Consider the following 19,170-nt stretch of genomic DNA (forward strand, 5'->3'; position numbering starts at 1 on the left):
AATGCATTGCTTATGTTTTCAGCCCTCTCTTTAAAAATCTGAGATGTAAGAGTGGGCAGAAGATGTAGAATTGAAGCTTCAGAGCATCTAAATACCTCAACTGACCAGTTTTCCCTGTGCTTCTCCTTCTCCTCCCCACTGATGAACTCACTGCTTTGGTAAAATGTCCACTCAGGAAGGGATGATGGTGATTCATATGACTATACCTACTGATCTCAGAACAAATCATTCCATATGGTTGTATGTGGGATATCTTGGTATTCATAACATGTAGCACAGTGCCTGGTATGGGCTAGGTATTCTAAAAGGCATTTATTGCATTTAAGTATGGAATGTTGATTTTTTCCCCCCTCTTTCTGTCTTTCCTTTTCCAGGATTAGTCACTCGACTTGTTGGTAGCACCATCCAGGACTACAAGAATAGACAGGATTGTGTGGGGTTGATCGAAGTCCCAGACTCCTATAATGGCACTCGGCTGCACTTCCCTCTTACTTGTACTGATCTTTATTTACTTATTGAAGCCTTCAAGCAACAACAGGCAAGTGGAAGTAGATACTGCCCTGATTCTTGTATATAGCATGTGTTCAATGACTACCTGTTGAATGAATGAATGAAAATACTGCAGCAGAAATGCATTAGGGGAAAAGCTTCACATTAAGTGAGAGCTACCTTCTGCTTTGCTTACCCTACTAAATAGAAGTCTCCTCAGATGCATAGAAACCTCCTATCAGCTTACAGCCTTTCCTTTTTCCTTTTTCTTTTTCTGATATAACTCACATATCATAAAACTCACCACTTCAAAGTGTACAATTCCGTGGTTTTTAGTACATTCACAAGATTGTGCAACCATCACCAGTATCTAATTCCAGAACATTTTCTTCCCCCTAAGAAGAAATGTCATATCCATTACCATTCCCTCCTCTCCCACCCCTGGCAACCACTGATCTGCTTTCTGTCTCTATGGATTTGTCTATTCTGGAAATTTCATACAAATGGAGTCATATAATATGTAGCCTTTTGTGTCTGGCTTTTTCACTTAGCACAATGTTTTTCAGGTTGATTCGTGTGATAGCATGTTTCCCTATCCTTTGTTTTTATGGCTGACTGATACTCCATTGTATGGATCTACCACATTTTATTTATCCATTCATTGGTGGATGGACATTTGGATTTCTACCTTTTAGCTATTATGAACAATGCTTCTGTGAACATTATGTACAAGTTTTTATATGAACATATGTTTTCAGTTCTCTTGAGTATATACCTAGGAGTGAAATCGCTGGGTCATGTGACAGTTCTATGTTTAACTTGTTGAAGAACTGCTAAACTGTTTTCCACAGTGGCTGCACCACTTTACATTCCTATCAGCAATGCACAAGGGTTCTGCTTTCTCCACATTTTCTGCCAATACTTACTATTTTCTATTGTTTTTTAAATTTTATTTTTATTTTTATTAAAGCCATCCTAGTTGTGTGTGCAGTGGTATCTTATTATGGTTTTGATTTGCATTCCTATAATGACTAAAGATGTTGACCATCTTTTCATGTTTACTGACCATTCATACACATCCTTTGGAGAAATGTCTATTTAGATCCTTTGCCCATTTAAAAATCAGGTTGGCTTTTTATTATTGAGTTGTAAGAGTTCTTTATATATTCTGCATACAAGTCCCTTTTCAGATATATGATTTGCAAACATTTTTTCCCATTCTTTAGGTTATCTTCTCACTTTCTTGATAAATCTTTAATTCACAAAAGTTTCTAATTTTGAAGAAATACAATTTATCTATTTTTTTCTTTGGTTGTTTGTATTTTTGGTGCCATACCTAAAAATCCATTGCAAAATCCAAGGTCATGAAGAGTTACTCCTATATTTTCTTTATTAATTTTATAGTTTTACTTTTACATTTAGGTCTGTGAGTCATTTTCAGTTAATTTCTGTATATGGTATGAGGTATGGGTCCAGATTCATTCTTTGCTTTTGGATATGCAGTTGTACCTTTTGTTGAAGAGTCTGTTCTTTCCCTATTGAGTGGTCTTGGTACCCTTGTCAAAGATTAATAGGCTGTGGATGTGTGGATTTATTTCTGGACTACCAGTTCTATTCCTTTGGTGTATGTGTCTATCCTTTCATCAGTACCACATTGTCTTGATTACTGTCTTTCTTTGATTTAATTACTTGATTGCTTGCTTTATAGTAAGTTTTGAAATCAGGAAGTATGAATCGTTTGACTTTGCTCTCCTTTTTCAGTATTGTTTTGGGATTTGGCATCCATTGCAATTAATTTGAGGACTGACTTTTCCATTTATGCAAAAAAGCCCACTGGGATTTTGATAGAGATTGCATTGAATCCATTGGGTAGCATTACCATCTTGACATAGTAAGTTTTCCAATCCATGAAAACAGGATGTCTTCTTTACTTTCTTTCAGTAGTGTTTTATAGTTTTCAGTTTGTAAGTCTTTAACTATCTTAGATTTATTTCTGAGGATTTTATTCTTTTGCTTGCTATTATAAAATAATTGCTTTCTTAATTCCTTTTTGGATTGCTCATTGCTGGTGTATGGAAACACAAGGGATTTTTGGGGGTTGATCTTTAACTCTGAGGTTTTGCTGAATTCATTTATTAGCTCTAGTAGTTTTCTGTGGGCATGTGTTTTCTTCGGGATATTCTATATAAAGGATCATGTCATCTGTAAATAGACATAGTTTTACTTCTTCCTTTCTAACTTAAATGCCTTTTATTTCTTTTTCTTGCCTAATTGCTCTGGCTAGAACTTCCAATATAATATTGAATAGCAATGATGTGAGAGGACATGCTTGTCTTGTTCCTGATCTTAGGGGGAAAACTTTCAGTCTTTTATCATTGAATATGATGTAGTTGTGGGTATTTCATAAATACCCTTTGTCATGTTGAAGAAGTTTCCTTCTATTCCTAGTTTTCTGAATGGCTTTATCACTCAGAAGTGATGGGTGTTGGATTTTCTTCAAGTACTTCTTCTTCACCAATTGAGGTTATCATGTGTTTTTTTTTCCTTCACTCTATTAATATGGTTTATTATACTGATTAATTTTCTTATGTTGAACCACCCTTGTATTCCTGAAATAAATCCTGCTTGGTCATGGTATATGATTCTCTTTAAATTCTGTTGGATTGGTTTACTGGTATTACTTTGAGGATTCTTGCTTTTTATTCATAAGAGATAATGGTCTGTATTTTCATTTCTCATGGTGTTTTTGTCTGGTTTTGTTTATCAGGGTAATATGTTATACTGGCCTCATAGAATGAGTTAGGAATTATTTCTTCCTCTTATATTTTTTGAAAGAGTTGGGAAGACTGGCATTAATTCTTCCTTAAACATTTAGTAGTTTACCAGTGAAGCTATCTGATCTTGGTCTTTTCTTTATTAGGAGGTTTTTGATTGCTGATTCAGTCTCCATTTGTTCTAGATCTGTTCAGATTTTCTGTTTCTTCTTGAGTCAGATTTGGTAAGTTGTATGTTTCTAGGAATTTTTCCATTTCATCTAAACTATCTAATTTGCTGATGTACAATTGTTCATAATATTCTCTTATAATGCTTTTTATTTCTTTGCAGTTGGTGTTAGCATCCCCACTTTTATTTCTGATTATAGCTATTTTCATTTTCTCTTGGTATTTTCCTTGATAAGTCTAGCTAAAGATGTCAATTTTGTTGATCTTTTCAAAAACTACCTTGTGGTTTTATTGATTCTATTGTTTTTCCATTCTCTATTTCATTTATCTGTACTCTGTTTTCTTTCTTCTGCCAGCTTCTGGTTGGTTTGCTTTTCTTTTCTTTTCCTTAGTGTTAAGTTAGGCTTTTCATTTGAGATCTTTCTTCTTTCTTAATTCTCTCTGAGCATACCATAAATTCTTGTATGTCATGTTTTCATTTTTGTTCATCTCAAAGTATTTTTCAGTTTCCCTTGTGATTTCCCATTGTGATTGACCCATTGATTATTTAAAAATAACTTGATTAATTTTCCACATATTTGTGAATTTTTCAGTTTTCCTTCTGTTACTGATTTCTAGTTTCATTCCACTGTGGTCAGAGAAGATACTTGTCATGATTCTGATCTTTTTAAATTTACTGAGGCTGTTTTGTGGCCTAACGTCTGGTCTGTCCTGGAGAATGTTGCATGTGCACTTGTAAAAATTGTATAGTCAATTTTTGTTGGGTGGCATGTTGTATAGGTGTCTGTTAGGTCTAGCATGTGAAGTCTCTGAAGTCTGTTCTCTTAGCTTGGGCTCAGCTAGTGTTTTGACAGAGATTTCCTTGAATACCAGGAGCTATAAAAAAAGAAAGAAAGAAATTAAAGAAAAGAGAGAGAAGAGGAGAAAAAGAAGAAAAACCTAATCTTTAAGATTGGCTCTGTGTTGATACACTCCTTCACTGCTTAGCCAGGCAGTTTACAAATCTGTTTTAGCCTTTACTTTCTGCTTTGACTGAGCCATTTTTAAGTTGCTTTTTTTCTTGATTCAGATGTTGTCTGGTTGCTATATATGTTGACTGTTTTCCAGAGCTCTGCCAAAATTGATTCTGACAGTTTTTTTTTTTTGGCTTATGTTTTCAGTGTTTCTGTGTAGGGATGGGACCTTGGAGTTACCTACTCCATTATTTTCTCTGACATCACCCCAAAAACTTCATTCTCAGGTTAGGACCCTAAAGACATACTCTAGGAGTAAGAATAAGAAGTAGGAGGTTGGGTCGGTAAGGACTGAAGCAAAGCTTTGAATCATCTTAATTCCTGGAATTGAATTGAGGTCATTCTAGATAGCTAGTGCTGCTAGACACCTGCTGAAAGAAAATTTAAATCCTCTATGAAAGAAAACAGCCCTCAAATTATTTCTTCAAGTTTTCATACACAAATGTTCAGAATTTAATACAAATTTTTATTTTAACTTAAAAAAGCTTTTTTTCCATTTAAAAACTACTTTTAAGAGAAGAAATATCCTTTAAAAAGTGTTTTTATCTCTCAATGCCTTTAATAGAATGTGAATATTTTAAGTTACTATTTAATCTGAATATATTTATAAACATAGAAACCAACATCTAAGTTAACTCTTTTGAGTATTTAATATTGCAACTGTAAACACAATTATAATGCATTGAAAGATAGCATTTTAAGCAGGGACTGATATTACTGAAAAGTGATTTCAGCCAATTGAAAAAGGACCCAAGAAAACTATTTTAATAATAGGAAATTTCTGTTGTTGCAATATATTCTCAGTGAATATTTGTTAATTTTACTTAAAAAAAACAACGCTGCCTTTTCAGACAGCAGTTACTCTGGTTAGTGCTACAAATGGACTAGAAAATCTGCAAAGGCAAGTTAAGGTAACACTGAAGGCAGTGTTGGGAATCAATAGATTAAATTGTAAATTGAAATAAGACATTATATAAAAGTGTTTTGCCTGTTCCTTTAAAATGTGGCTAAAGGAAAATTTGCTTTCAAGATTTGACTTGAATTGTGGATTGAATATAATTAGAATGCTTTTGTGGGAAAAATCCTTAGCAATCCATTAGGTGTTGGATAGACAGGAAATGTGGGTCTCTCCACTCCAGGTGCCCTCCTAATTTTCACATTGCTTCAAATCCTGATTCCTGTCATTAAAAAATTTGTTTAATCGTGGAAATTCCCCAAATTTAAATCATATGTTTTTGGGGTCTGGGATAAAAAAATACTTTTTTATTTTAATAGCTATGAAAATGGAAATGTCAGGACATCACAAGATATGATTGTTTCAAAGGGCTCCATCTGTTCTGAATCTCATACCCAAAGCAGTATCTGAACACTGTGTGGATATGACCCCTCTCTCAGCCTTCAATAATTTAAGGCTGTCCAACAGAAATATAATGTGAGCCACATACATAATTTAAAACTTTCTAGTAGTCACATTAAAAAAGTAAAAAGAAACAGGAGAAACTAACTTTAGTAATATGTATTATTTAATGCAACAGAAAATTATTACCATGTTAATATGTAATTAAAAGGTTTTAATGAGATATTTTAGATTTTTTTCATACTAAGTATTTGAAATCCAGTGTGTATTTTGCCTTGCACATCTCAGTTTTTACTAGTCCCATTTCAAAGTGGTCAGTAGCCCGTGTGCCTAGCGGCTACTGTCTTGAATAAACAGTACAGGTACAAATAGGCCCGACCCACAAAGTGGTGTCAGCATCTGTTAAATTAGTATTAGCTATATTACTTTTTGGATTATGCATTTGGGGTATTTTATAATTTAAAAAGAGAGAAGAGAATGACAAATTGGATTCAAAACAAATTCAGACTTGGGGAGAAAACAGAGTAAGTCTGCCCAAAACGATGATGTGATCAACACTATTCCTGGAGGAGAGCAATTGGATGAAAGGTCATAATTGGAGATAATCCAAATGGTTTATTTGGGTTTGGATTAGGTTTTATACTTAGACATGTATATTAATGTGCTTGTTGTTCTGTAAACTCTCCTGTCTGTGCAGCGAATATTGAGCCACACCTGGGATGCTTGATTCAGGAGTTCCCTGGGGCTTGTCTGGCTGCCTTGCAAGATTTCTGAACCTGGCACCACCACCTACTTTCCCTCCCAGGTGGCAGGATGTCCCAAAGCACCCCCTCTTCAACGGTCTTCTCTCTCTACTTGTCTTTCGCTTTCTCATTTCTCTCTCCTTTCCCGCCTTCTCTGTTTATTTCGTCTGCACATTTCCTTAGGGCAAGGGTGTCCCCTTTGTTTCTTATCACCTCTCTCCGGCTGCAAGGGCCAAGAACAATCAGATATGTCCCATGAATGGGTGATGTCAGTTAAGAACATGAGCGTATAAATATCCTAGGAGCCATTCATTCATTCAATTTATAAATTTCTATTGGGGGCTTATTATATATGCCAGATATTGTGCTAGAATAATCTATTTAAGAGTAATTTAGAGATTATCCTGAAAGACAGCTATCTGAAATGTGCTCACTTGCCCCATCTCTATAGTTTTCTATGCAGTCATGCCTTGCTTTCTAATTCATTCCATCTATTTCCTCTGCTTCACCCTCACAGATACTTCATGCTTATTATGTCTTAGAGGTGCTATTTGAAACCAAGAAAGTCCTGAAGCGAATGCCAAATTTCAATCACATAAAAACTTCTCCCTCCAAAGAGATAACAATCTGCGGTAAGTTTCAGAGCAGAGCTGCCAAATTAATATTTAGGAGCTTCTTGGTTCTGCATCGTTTGCCTAACTTAAAAACTGTGTAAATTGGACTGTATTAAGGCAAAAGTGTTAATATAGAGTTATCTATCTTGATAATTCTGTTCCCCATCTTATCTTTTGTTTTGCACACCAGCTGGCAGGAATTAATTATGTGAGAAATTAAAGAACTCATAGCTTTTTATAAAAGCAGGCAGCATTTTAATATGGAAAACCACCCATGGGTAGAATAAGCATTCTTTGCCCTCCATTTAGTTCTCATTATCTTTGTTCCATGTTGCTTTTTCTAGGTGGGTCTCTGCGTTCCACTTATGCTGGGAAGAGAAAAGCCCCAGGCAGGGTGGAGATGAAACTCTTCTCTGCCCTTGGCTGCTGTTTTAGATTTTTCCCAACTGGTCTCTGCAGCTTTTAGAAGAGTAGAAATGTCCCAGAAATCTGTTCCTTGTTCTTCTAAATAACAAGATTTGAGATTTTGTTATCATATAGGCCAGCCTGGCAGGATATTGCTTCAAGAAACAGTACACATTGAAATTCAACACAGTTGGTGCTCAGCATGCTTGCAACTGTCTGAGAATGGAGTGCGTGGAAGGAACAGCAATTCCCTTAACTTCTAATTAAGCCTTTAGGTTACAAAACAGTGATTGTTATTTTCCAAATCAATTTTTAGCCTGTGTTTCTTTTACTGTGGCAGGTAGAGGTGGATTTGACAATCTAATTAAACTATTTCCATTTCTGGCATCTGATAGTGGTGACAGGGACTTGATATAGCAGAACATACTCCATGACATGCCCTGACTCAGGTTTTTGAAGAGTTTTTAATGGTTCAATTCCAACTTAATCAGGCCACCACATTTCAGTCTAGCAGATGATGCATCTCAGTGGTGGGGGCCTTTAATTCAAGGCCTCATCAGCTCTTCTTTTCATGGAGATAAAGAATTTTGGGTCATGAGGCTCAGGAAGCCATGCCAACCCATGGAGCCTATGGAGCCAGGGCTAGATATGCTCTCGGAGTGTGTATAATAAGCCAGATAGAGAGTGGGATCTGCTTTCACGTGTTTCCAGTATACCCCCAGTTGCCATTTTAGACTTATCTTTGGATGAAAGGATCTGGAAGAAAACAGATTAATTAGCAGGCACAGAAGTCCTGGAATCACACACTGTAAGAACTAAAGTGTTCTTAGAGAGATCATCTAGTCTATCACTTGCCCTTACAAATGAAATTGGGACCTAGAGAGAAAAGCATATTGCTTTTCATGCATTTCTGTGCAGTAACTCACCCTGCCTCCCACCCTGCAAGCTCACCAAATTAGTTAGTGGCAGGGTCAGAATTGAAAGTCAGGTCATCTGCATCCCAGGTTAGAGCCAGCCCCATATCTGCTCTCCCAACTCCCTTCATGCACTTTTCTGGTGTTTCATTTTCCATTATTACACAAAGACTAGGGAATGGATTGGTTGTACGGTTCCATTCATTTAGAGATCTCCATCCACATCTTGCATTTATTTCCAGACTTTTCCCATTTAGCACCATTGGTAGAGGGAAAAGCCAAGGATGGTAGGTTCCCTTAGCATAGGAATTACTACTTTCTCTCTTTAATAGCCCCATTGAACTTAGAAAGTTTTCATCATCATTTAGAGCAAAACTTAAAATTGGGGCCATATTTTCAAAACCCAAACTAGGAAAGGGAGGGAAATTGTGATGAAATTTTACCATTATTTTAATTTCCAGATGCATTTTTTTACATGAACATCTACATAGTTCTCAACATGTATGAAACATAGGAGGTATTTTAGTCTACAGTTATGTTATAAATGGTAAACAGTTCTGCACTCATGTTTTTGTATGTGGTAGAAATATCTTTCTGTGACTGTCTTTCCATGATACATTGAGTTTTATCTTTTGCTGACCAACCAGGAGTTAAAAATATTTTTACAGCCTCAACTCTTAATTTTCTGAAATCAATTCATTTTTTAGCATGCCAGCTGCAACAATTCTGTCTACTCAAATCTTTGAAAGATGAGTCACTCAGAAGAAAATTAGAAAAATAATTAAAAATTATATTTAACTGACAAAGTCTGTACATTTTTATTTTCTTAGATTTAGAGACCACATGAAAACAATGAGATTTAAGTGTACAATATCATTAATGTGTTCTTAATATTATAGTCATTTCATAAATAAATGCTGATGATATAAGATTTTAATTTTCTTATTTCCATTATAATTGGAGTCTTCTATTGCATACATTTGGTTAATTTTGGCTGTGGGATTTTAAGCAAACTGTATTCCTAAATTAAATTCTATTTGGTAATTAAGTTTGATACAAAGAATAAAAATGTATGATGAGAGGTTGTGAAAAACAGATATTTTACCTAGAAGTAGTTATCCATAAAATATGGCTTTTGAATATTCACATATTCACACTTTTTTTTACTTAATGGGTTCATTTAGTCATATGGTTTCCCTTAGATGGTTCACTTTACAAAGCCATGCTCTCATTTCTGTTTCTGATAACTGTCTCATCAAAGGAAGGTCCATTTTAAAATTTCAGATGCTACTGCTGGAGCATATTCCTTAAAATCTGACTTTAAAAAGCTATGCATTTAGCAATTAAATGTATTTATTGAGTGCCTACTATATACTGTGTACTGTGGGAGGCAGTTGGGGATTTAATGTCAATTAAGATAGATACTATTGTTGCTTTCCTCAAGATTCAGTAGTAGGCAGTACAGAATAATGGCTAAGAGCTTGAGTTTTGAAGTGAGAGAAAGTTGGGTTTGAATTCCAACTCTGATACTTGGTAGCTGAGTAACTTTGCATAAATTAACTACTCAGAGCCTCATTTGTGAAGTAGGAATACTGAAATGAATACCCGTCTCATAGAGTGGCTGTAAGGATCAAATAAGTTAACTCATGCACAGAGTAAATAGGCACTGCAAATGTCAGGAGTGAATAGGTAAAAGTAACATTGGATGCTGTCCCCGTCAGCAAGGGAGATGAAAAAGAGCTATGGAAACCAATTATCTGTAGTATTAATATCATCATAGGGGTAAAAACCAAATGCTTGGAATATATCAGCAGTATTTCAGTTTAAACATTTCTCACTAAACATTGATTTTTCATTTGCATCCCAGGTGATTTGCATGGGAAACTGGATGATCTTTTCTTGATCTTCTATAAGGTAAATGATTATTTTGCTAAATATTTGAATTTTGTTGTGGGGGGGTAGTCCTAGGACAGATATCAATTTTAGTTTTATTAGGAATATGTACAAATATAGATGTAACATACCAGTTTTTATCCAAGAAGCTGAAAGATTTGTAGAAGGATATCTTTCTTTTTTTTTTTTACACATATTTCATAAAAAAATCTAAAGAAATGAATTTGGGTCTTTGTTTAATATTGTTATCTGTAGATCCATTAGGATTTGTGCTTGATTGTATTTATGGTCTTCATTACATCATAAATGCCTATATGGGCACAGGATGGGGAGGGGAGCAGTCTCTTTTATCTTGTTTTTATTTTGTTCAGAAGTGAACTTGGCATGTACCAGTGTTCTCTTCAAATGTACACTAATTATGCATGATAAGAGTGCTCCATAGTAAGTTCCAAATTGCTCTCTTCTCTACCCTCACTCCCCATTGCTGTGCTCAGTTGTTCTTCCATTACTATGGCTCCTCTTCATCTGCTGGGTTTCGATTGTGGGAGCCCATGCAGAGGGCCCAAAGCAGCTTGGCCAGTATGGAGTTTCTCTGTATCTCTTTGACTGGATTCATTTATCTCTCTGAGCCATCAGTTGCAGCCTGAATATTTGATTCTGGGATGACTGCATATAGAAAACTGATCTTGAGGTGACCCCTGCTTTCATTGCTTTATCTCTCTTTTTGATTAATGTGTCATCCCCACAACTAGCATGTTAAATAATTCGGTCTCAGATGGTTTGAAAGAAAATTTATTCTGATTATTATGATGGTCAATCAATTCTACTCTCGGGAGACTGAGAGCTTAAATAAGTCACATTACTCCATGAACCTCAAATATTATTATTTTTTTGGCTACAGTATTCTTGCACTTCCACCCCATATGAGGTTGCCCTCTGGATAAAGTAACACAAATATCTAAAAGCATTTTTTAAAGTAATAAATTATAATAGAAAGGGAAGGTTTTCGTTTTATTCATTCAGAATGGAAGCCTGCAAGGGAATGGAGCCGGCCAAAGCAAGAGTGAATGAGCGGAGCTGGCAGTTGGGAGAAGAGTCCATTGAGACTGCAGGGGGCTGAACAAGGATCTAGCGCATGATAGCTGGAGAGTGGGGTCAGGGGAAGTAGGAGGCTCCCCAGACGGTAGGGTAGTGCCAGGAAGTCCAGCCAAATGTTTGTTGGTAGGGAGCTGAGAGGCTAGTAAAAGAACAATTCTGGAGATTAACCACAGAATACAAGCTGCAGGGAAGAAAGGGAAGCCAGGATGGGCTAGTCAGCTGGGAGAAATGGGAAGACTGAAGGACTGGCATGCTGTCTGAGGTGAGGGAGCCGGCTGACAGGGCGAGGGCCTTGGCAGGCGAGGGTAGGAAGTTGTATAGGGAATAGTCCTAGGGCATGAGCGGGTCCAAGGTGGATTCCAGAATGCAGTGACTGAAGTGAGTGAAAAAGAATGTTGGAGCTGAGGAGGTCAAGCATGTGGGAAGCAGGTGTGGTAAATGAGTTGGTCACAGGACCAAGAGAGGAGGAGCAGGGGAAGGAAGTCCAGTTGGAGGTCATGGGCTTGATGGGAGGGGCTTTTCCTGAGGCTAGCAAAATGTTGGTCTGTTAGCGGCCTTGAGGAGCAAATGGGCCCCTCCCCAGCTCCTGATCTGCCCTGTGCAGGAATGGGTCCTATCCTTCCGGAGGTTTGCAGGAGGCAGGAGGCCAGCAGTGTCTTTAAGGAGGGCCCGGATTTCCAGACGGAAGTCTTTCTGAATGAGTCAGAGGCAGAAGGGAGTTTATTTGCCATGAAATGGAGATTCTACTGGCCAAACTGGGAAGCTGTGGGAGAGACGAAAGAATGAACTGGTGGGAGGGCGCCAAAGAGTTATTCGCACAGTTTGGAGAATGGGATTTGTTTAACTCAGTGCATAGGGCCCTATAAACATTAGAAGTGCAGTCTTGCTGTTGTTGACAATTAAAATCTGAGGAAGGAGGTGGGGGCAGGGCTATGTGGGGAAAATCTAGCAATTATTCTCTAGAGGTTTTGGGAAACATATTAAAGGGAAAACGGTTGAGTAAATTAAATTGGAAAAGTGACTTCCGAGGCATTTAGAAAGAAAAATTTCTAAAGAGGTAGTTGAAGGTATTAAGGTGCGATCCAGGAGAGGGAGAGTAGAGATGAGAGAAGAGAATCCTGACATGTTTCTTTAATTCCGTCAGCAAAACTACATGAGGCATACAATGCTGGAAGGTGCTGATGTAAAGACTGAACAGGAGGATGTGGGTGGTAAGAAGTACTATAAAAAGAACTAAAGGTGAAAATATAGCATTCACATGAAAGCAAGAAATATTTTGAGAGTTAAACAATGACAGTGCTCAGGAAGTGGAGATTGAGAGCCGAGTAATGAAAGAGGTAGGAGCCTCTTATTTGGAATGGATTTGAGTACAGGGAGGTGAGAGGGATGTTTGGAAAATAGAAGTCTGCAAGAGCCATGAGTTAGTATTTTAGCAGGCTTGAGTGAGAGGCAGGTAAAATTCATCTTGATGTGGAAAAAACCACACATACCAGAATCTCGAAATTGCCCGGTTAAAAAGGGGAAACAGAAGGAAGAGCTATTGGTGACAGCAAGGTTCCACTTTAAAAAATGGAAAAGATGGTGTGGTTAATGGTGTCTGAGGAGAGAGAATGAATGACCTTGTGAGCTTGTGGTGATGGCGACTCACTTAAGGGCAGTTGGGTGTCCTCAGTTAAAGGCCAGGAAAGGAAAGGGCAAGCCCACAGAGGTGGCTGCGGAAGCGGCCCCGGAGGGTGATCTTCACTTGTAAAAGTCAGCATTCTGCCTTTCTGTCTCTTTTTTTATCCCGAGTTTACATGAGGAATGATGATAGATCGTACCAGTATAGAGTAGCCTAAAACCATGAAGACAGCTTGTTCTGGAAACAATGTTTCCACGTGAACACAAATGTCCTCTATCTGGAAGACAAACTCCTGTCTACTTATCTTCACTTATCATATCTACAGTCCCAAGCCCAGAATTAAATAAAAAGTGTCTCTGAGCTCTTGAAATCGCTGTCACAAATGCAATGAACTTTGCCACAGAAGAGGCCCCAGCCATCCCTCAAAGACCAGTGGACATATATCAGTAAAATTTCATCTGACACATTGTTCCTCCAAGTTTCCCTGCCTGGCTACCCATGCCACAGCAGATTAGGGAGTGAGAGGGGAAAGGTAAGGGAAATAACAGTGACAGGGATGAAGAGTACAGCTCTTCCTGACAGTTAAGAGGAGATCTAGAAGTGTAAACACGAGCTAGGAAGTGAAGTAGTACTAGTCAGTGATCTGGGGCTTGTGCACAGGCAAGAGCCTTCTATGCCTTCTGGAAGTGCCTGGAGGGATGCTTAGATTATGAGCCTGCATAGTCACGAAAGCTTCAAGTTCTGTGGTGTACACTCTGTTAAGAAGCAAAGAGAACAAATATCGCATTTTCAAAACTCCCAACCAGAATGGCTAAAGTAATTAAAAAATACATTTTAGCTTCTAAAGGAATAAGCTTCAGTGATCTAGAAAAATTCATTTCAGCAATGCTTACAGTATGAGTAGTATTATTGGGGCTTAGGTAGAAGAGAATGAGAGACCATGAAAAAAAACAGAAGATTAGTTGAGAGAAGAGTAATGGACCAGGAATGTAGATGAGAAGGAAAGGAGGAGCATCTTAAAAATGAGGAGACAGGTGGGAGTGGTGGATTTCTCTCTGTGGCATCAGATACAAAGGTTGTCTGCACAAGGGTTACAGTAGGTGCTAACTAGCACCTAAGCAATCACTGGATTGCTTCTGGAAATGGTAGAGTTTCTGTGATGGTGGCTGATTGTCACTGAAATACTGCCTCAGCAACCTGTTGAATCCCGATTATATGCAGTGCCTTTCATGTGGTGCTTTCCCCTGTTTGTTCATAGGAGCTCATGGGATTCACTCACCTCAGTGTAAGCCATGGGCTCACTGTCTTCTGTTTAGAAGCAGCTACTGACCATGCTTTAACTTATCCTTATTTATTAATTGAATTTATTAAAATTATTTTTATTTTATTAAAGTTCTGATTAGCAAACTACATCTTGTTGTAGATTTTTGGAACTATAAATGACCACAGTTTATATCATACTCTGAGTAACTGATTCCTTTCCATCAACCCAAAAGAGGAAATAGGAAAACCCCAGGCTTTGAATTAAGGCAAAATTGTAATTCATCTTTCAGTTGGTGTTTTGCTAGGTAATTTCTTCCTCATCAATTATTTTATATAGTATAGGATGAGCAGGCTGCAGGGCTGGGACTGGTCGAAGGCCCGCCAAGGGCATAGCTGAGAAGGGGAATAACGATGGAGGGCCCCTGAGATGCCGCGCCACATCGCTCTTTTCATCCAAGTGGTTGGTTTGGTTCAAGGCTTGTATCATTGTAACTGATCATATGCAGAAATGAATCTGTCCACAAATTTATTTATTCAGTAAACTTTTATCTGATCCCTACAGTGTTCAAAGCACTATATAAAAACTGTGGGAAGGTACTAAGATGAATATGAGGTTCATTCATTTCACACGTATTTATTAAACGCTCATTATGAACAAGGTACTCTGGTAAGGGTTGGAAGTACAGTATGACTAAGACTCAGGTTTTGGCCCCAAGGACATTGCAGTTTAGTGGAGAAAGTCAATTAATAAAAAGATAAGACTATTCAGTGTGGGACATGTTGTGACTGGAATGAGCATGAGGCTCCAGGGGAGCACATTGGAGGGGAACCTAACCTCAGGGAAGATGTCCTGGAGGAGGTGATATTTAAGATCATCCTTTCAAGGAATTGTAATAATTCAGTAAGTGCCTATATCATGAAGGAGAGGTTTGGAGGATCGGAAACGATGTTATTCTCACACACTTTTTGTGGTCCACTGCACTAAATGATGGGATTCGTACCAATGATTTCTTTTGATTGTTTTGAAATTTTAGTTTCTTTAATATTTGGTTGTCCTTAAAAATTAGATGGTATCATTTCACACCTTAAGACTAAGCTAGACATTTTCAACTCACAATCCTACCTGGGTTTGAAACAAATCCTTTCTTCTGGGTACCATACTGCTAATCATGACAGACCTTTGCTAAAAGGGTATCTCAACTTTATATGGCTTCAGATGTCATCAAGTGAAGAAATTTATATAGTATTCATTAGGTCATATTTTTATATTTTATTTTCTGAAAAGGTTAATTTTAATCAGCTGCTTTTGCTTAGTTAGAATGACCAATTTGAAATACTTCATTCAGAGCTTTATTAGCCCTGCTAAAATTATATGACATTTTTTCCTTATCAAATAGAAAACTTGAAATTTTAGATAAAGTACTGGCAAATTAGTTTGTTAAAGTGATGCTATTAGTGGAGCCCTCCTGAAGCTGAAGAAGAGGTGAACATGGATGGAGAGAAGCTAATGAACTCTTAACCCTGAGAGTGTCAGACTGACCCCATTCATTGGAGATCATGCCACCTGCTTTTCCTTTTCTTTCTCTTTCCCACCCTCTACCACCCCCCACCTCACATTATGCTGCCCATAATTTTCCAGTGGTGAAGGTCATTAAATATTTTCTTTTTTCTCTATCACTGGTAGACTTCACACTCCCATAGTAGTCAGTTCTTTTCCTTTTGAGATTAGGGCAGTGTGTTGCAGTCAGAAGAGATTTCTAAAAGAGGGTTTGCAAAAGAAATAAAAATTAAAATCATGTGGAGTGAGGTCCAGAGCTTATTGTTTGATGTGCCTTGGAAAGATGTCCAAAAAAATTGAGATAACTTCTAGACATCTGTTATAAAATACTGTAGTAGGAAATAGGTGAGACTGCAGGGAAGTATCTTGTTTTTGTTTCTGTTCAAGTTGATTCATTGGGGTCTGCAATTTTTTCCCCCTGCAGGTCATCTGAAGGCTGTTCAGAGTTGTGGTTACCCTGGGTTTTCTATGTTTGTCAACTTCATTTCCATGTCATAGTTGGCTTGTTGCATGTCAGCTGCAGAATGAGCCAAAGAGTTTGGTTTACTGGAAGTGAGTGAAGGATAGGTTATAGTAGCAGTTTTTGCTTCTTTGAAGGAAACTCAAAGAAATCTCAGTAGCCAGAAGTCTAAATACCATAGAGACTTGTGTCCCAGGAGACTTAGCGCCTCATCTTCTTATCTGTTTACTAGTTCCCTTATTATTCTCAGACTAAGACATATTTGAACTCAGACACATAAAGTAATATGACTAATCTTGAACCAACAAGCCAGATCTTACACATGCAAATAAGTCTTGCCTTCTTTGAAGTGGTTGCCTTGAGAGGCTCAAAATGTACAGGATATAGTATGCATTTAGGACTTCTTTTAGAATCACTTTCAGATGCTGACATACTCTGTTGAATGACCTTCATTATAACAAATCTTAGTCTTTTGATGACATATGACTTCTGGAAAAGGTTAAAACTCATTGTCAAGTGTGCTGTATACAGTGATGGCCCAGCTGATCATTACTACTTTTGGGTTAAGATTAGGCTTAACTGAAGAAATTCATTGCTCTTTCTCATAGTGGAGGTGAAATACCTACAAAGTTTGGTTCAGCTGGAGATGAAAAGTTGTGATCCAAGAAAATTTGTCATCACAGTGGAAAACATGTTCACCATCCAAATATGATAAATGTAACTTTAGACTGTTGAATGCTTTTCTCAAATTTTGATATTAAGGTTATACTGATTTCATGAAATGAATTGGACAGATTTGCAACTTTTTCTATGGTTTGGAATAATTAAAGTGGCCCTCAAACTTAGCGATGCATTGTAATCACCCAAAAAGTTGAAAAAAAACCAAACTGACACGTGAGTCTCATTCCCAGAGATTCTGATGGACCCCTAGGGACATACCAAAGCTTCCCAAGTGATTCTAATGTGCAGCCAAGGATGGGAATCATTGTTTAAATAACATTAAAACTATTTGCTCTTGAAAATTGAGATAGAGCTCTGCTATAAAGCCAATGCACTGCTCAAGTTTTCTGCTTTTTTGGAATCAGTTTTGGTCGTTCCTGGTTTTCAAAGAAATCCTCCATTTCTCTAGATTGTAAAAGCATTTTGCCATAGATATTGATGCTATATTCTTTATACATATTTAATTCTTTCATTTACATTCTCTATATCTTTATGTCTTTTTTCTAACCTTAAATCTTACATTTTTTTTTCACTTATCCTCAATTAGACTCATTTTGAGTTTATCAATTTTATCAATTTTGTGGGTCTTTCAAATAACCACCCTTTGGATTTATATATATTTTTTGTTTCCTGTTTCATTAATTTTGGCTCTTATCTTTATTTGAGTGATTTTATTGTTCTTCATCTAATTTCCTAAGATGAATACAGTCTTTTATGTGCATCTTCTTTAATAGTGAAAACATTGAAGGCGACCCATCTTTTCTAATTTTAGTTTTAGTTGAGCCTTCTATTTAACTTGTAATTTTGCTTTTAATTTCCTCTTTAATCCAATGCATAAGATTACAATTTTTAATTTCCAAGGATCTTAATTAAAGGAACTACAATTTTCTTGAGTCATCTTTTTATTATTTATTTTAATTTTTATTAGATTATGATATGAGAATGTACCCTATGAAATGCTTATTATTTTGAATTTGTTAAGGATTTCCTTGAAATCAAGTACATGATTGATTCTCATAAAGGCTCTTGGACATTTGAAAAATTAATTGTATTCTCTATTTGTAGGATACAAAGTTCTTCATATATCTATAAGTTAAATTAAGCTCATTGGTTATATATTCAACTTTTCCCCATATTTATTTTCTAATACATTCATCTAAATGTATGTATTACATATTGCTGTGTAACAAGTTATCCCAATACTTAGTGGCTTAAAACTACATTTAGTATCTCACAGTTTCTGTGGGTCAGAAATTTAAGTGCAGCTTAGCTGAGTAGTTCTGGCTTATGTCTCTCATGAGGTGGCAAACTATTGGCAAGGGCTGTAGTCATCTGAGACGTTTAGTGAGGCTTGAGGACCAATTTCCAAGTTTGCTAACTCACAAGGCTACAGGCACAGCATTTCAGTTCTCACAGGCTATTGGCAGAACAGCCACATGGGCCTCTCCACAGGGTACCTGAGTATTCTCATGACATAGCGACATAGCTGGCTGTCCTCAGAGTGAGTGGATGCAAGAGAGAGAGCAGGCAGGAAGCTGCAGCACCTATTGTGATTTAGTCTCCAAAGTTGCACACCATCATTTCTGCTTTTTTTCCTCCTATTTGCTACAAGCAAATCACTTAAGTCCAAAACACATTCAAGGGGAGGCAAATTAGTCTTCATCTGTTAAAGGGCATGCCAAAGAATTTGTGGACATTATTTTAAACCAATAATTCAATCTGAATAATTATATTTTTAAATAATTTTCTTTTGCATTTATAGTAGTTAAATAAATGAAGCAAAAATTTTTTCTTTTATTGGATACAAGTTCATGAATTGTATCTTCTTCTTAAAGTGCCTTTTATTATGATGTAATGTTGCTTTGTGATCCTGTTTTTAGCATTTTTAATCTTAAATTCCATTTTATCTAGCATTTATATTTGCATGTTTGCTTTTTCTTTGTTGTATTTATCTTGTCTTCAACTTTTATCTATTTTTTTAATGTGCATTTCTCACAAATTATATGTACCTGAATTTTGTGATTTAATGTAGTCTGGTAATCTTGGCATTGTAATGGGAGAATTTAACCTATTTACATTT

At 36.8% G+C, this 19,170-nt stretch overlaps 1 protein-coding gene across 5 annotated transcripts in view; it reads left to right on the forward strand.

Moving 5' to 3' along the window:
* PPEF1 (protein phosphatase with EF-hand domain 1) overlaps positions 1-19,170 on the forward strand; it is a 135,638-nt gene that overhangs the window by 67,647 nt on the left and 48,821 nt on the right. For all 5 annotated transcript variants that reach the window (XM_037020564.2, XM_073227603.1, XM_073227605.1 and 2 more), the window contains 3 exons: positions 375-538; positions 7,062-7,176; positions 10,345-10,391. In XM_037020564.2, coding sequence (XP_036876459.1) covers positions 375-538; positions 7,062-7,176; positions 10,345-10,391 — 326 coding nt within the window. The remainder of the gene's footprint in view (positions 1-374; positions 539-7,061; positions 7,177-10,344; positions 10,392-19,170) is intronic.

Source organism: Manis javanica, chromosome X (assembly GCF_040802235.1).
Source record: "Manis javanica isolate MJ-LG chromosome X, MJ_LKY, whole genome shotgun sequence".
In the NCBI taxonomy this organism is placed as follows: domain Eukaryota; kingdom Metazoa; phylum Chordata; class Mammalia; order Pholidota; family Manidae; genus Manis; species Manis javanica.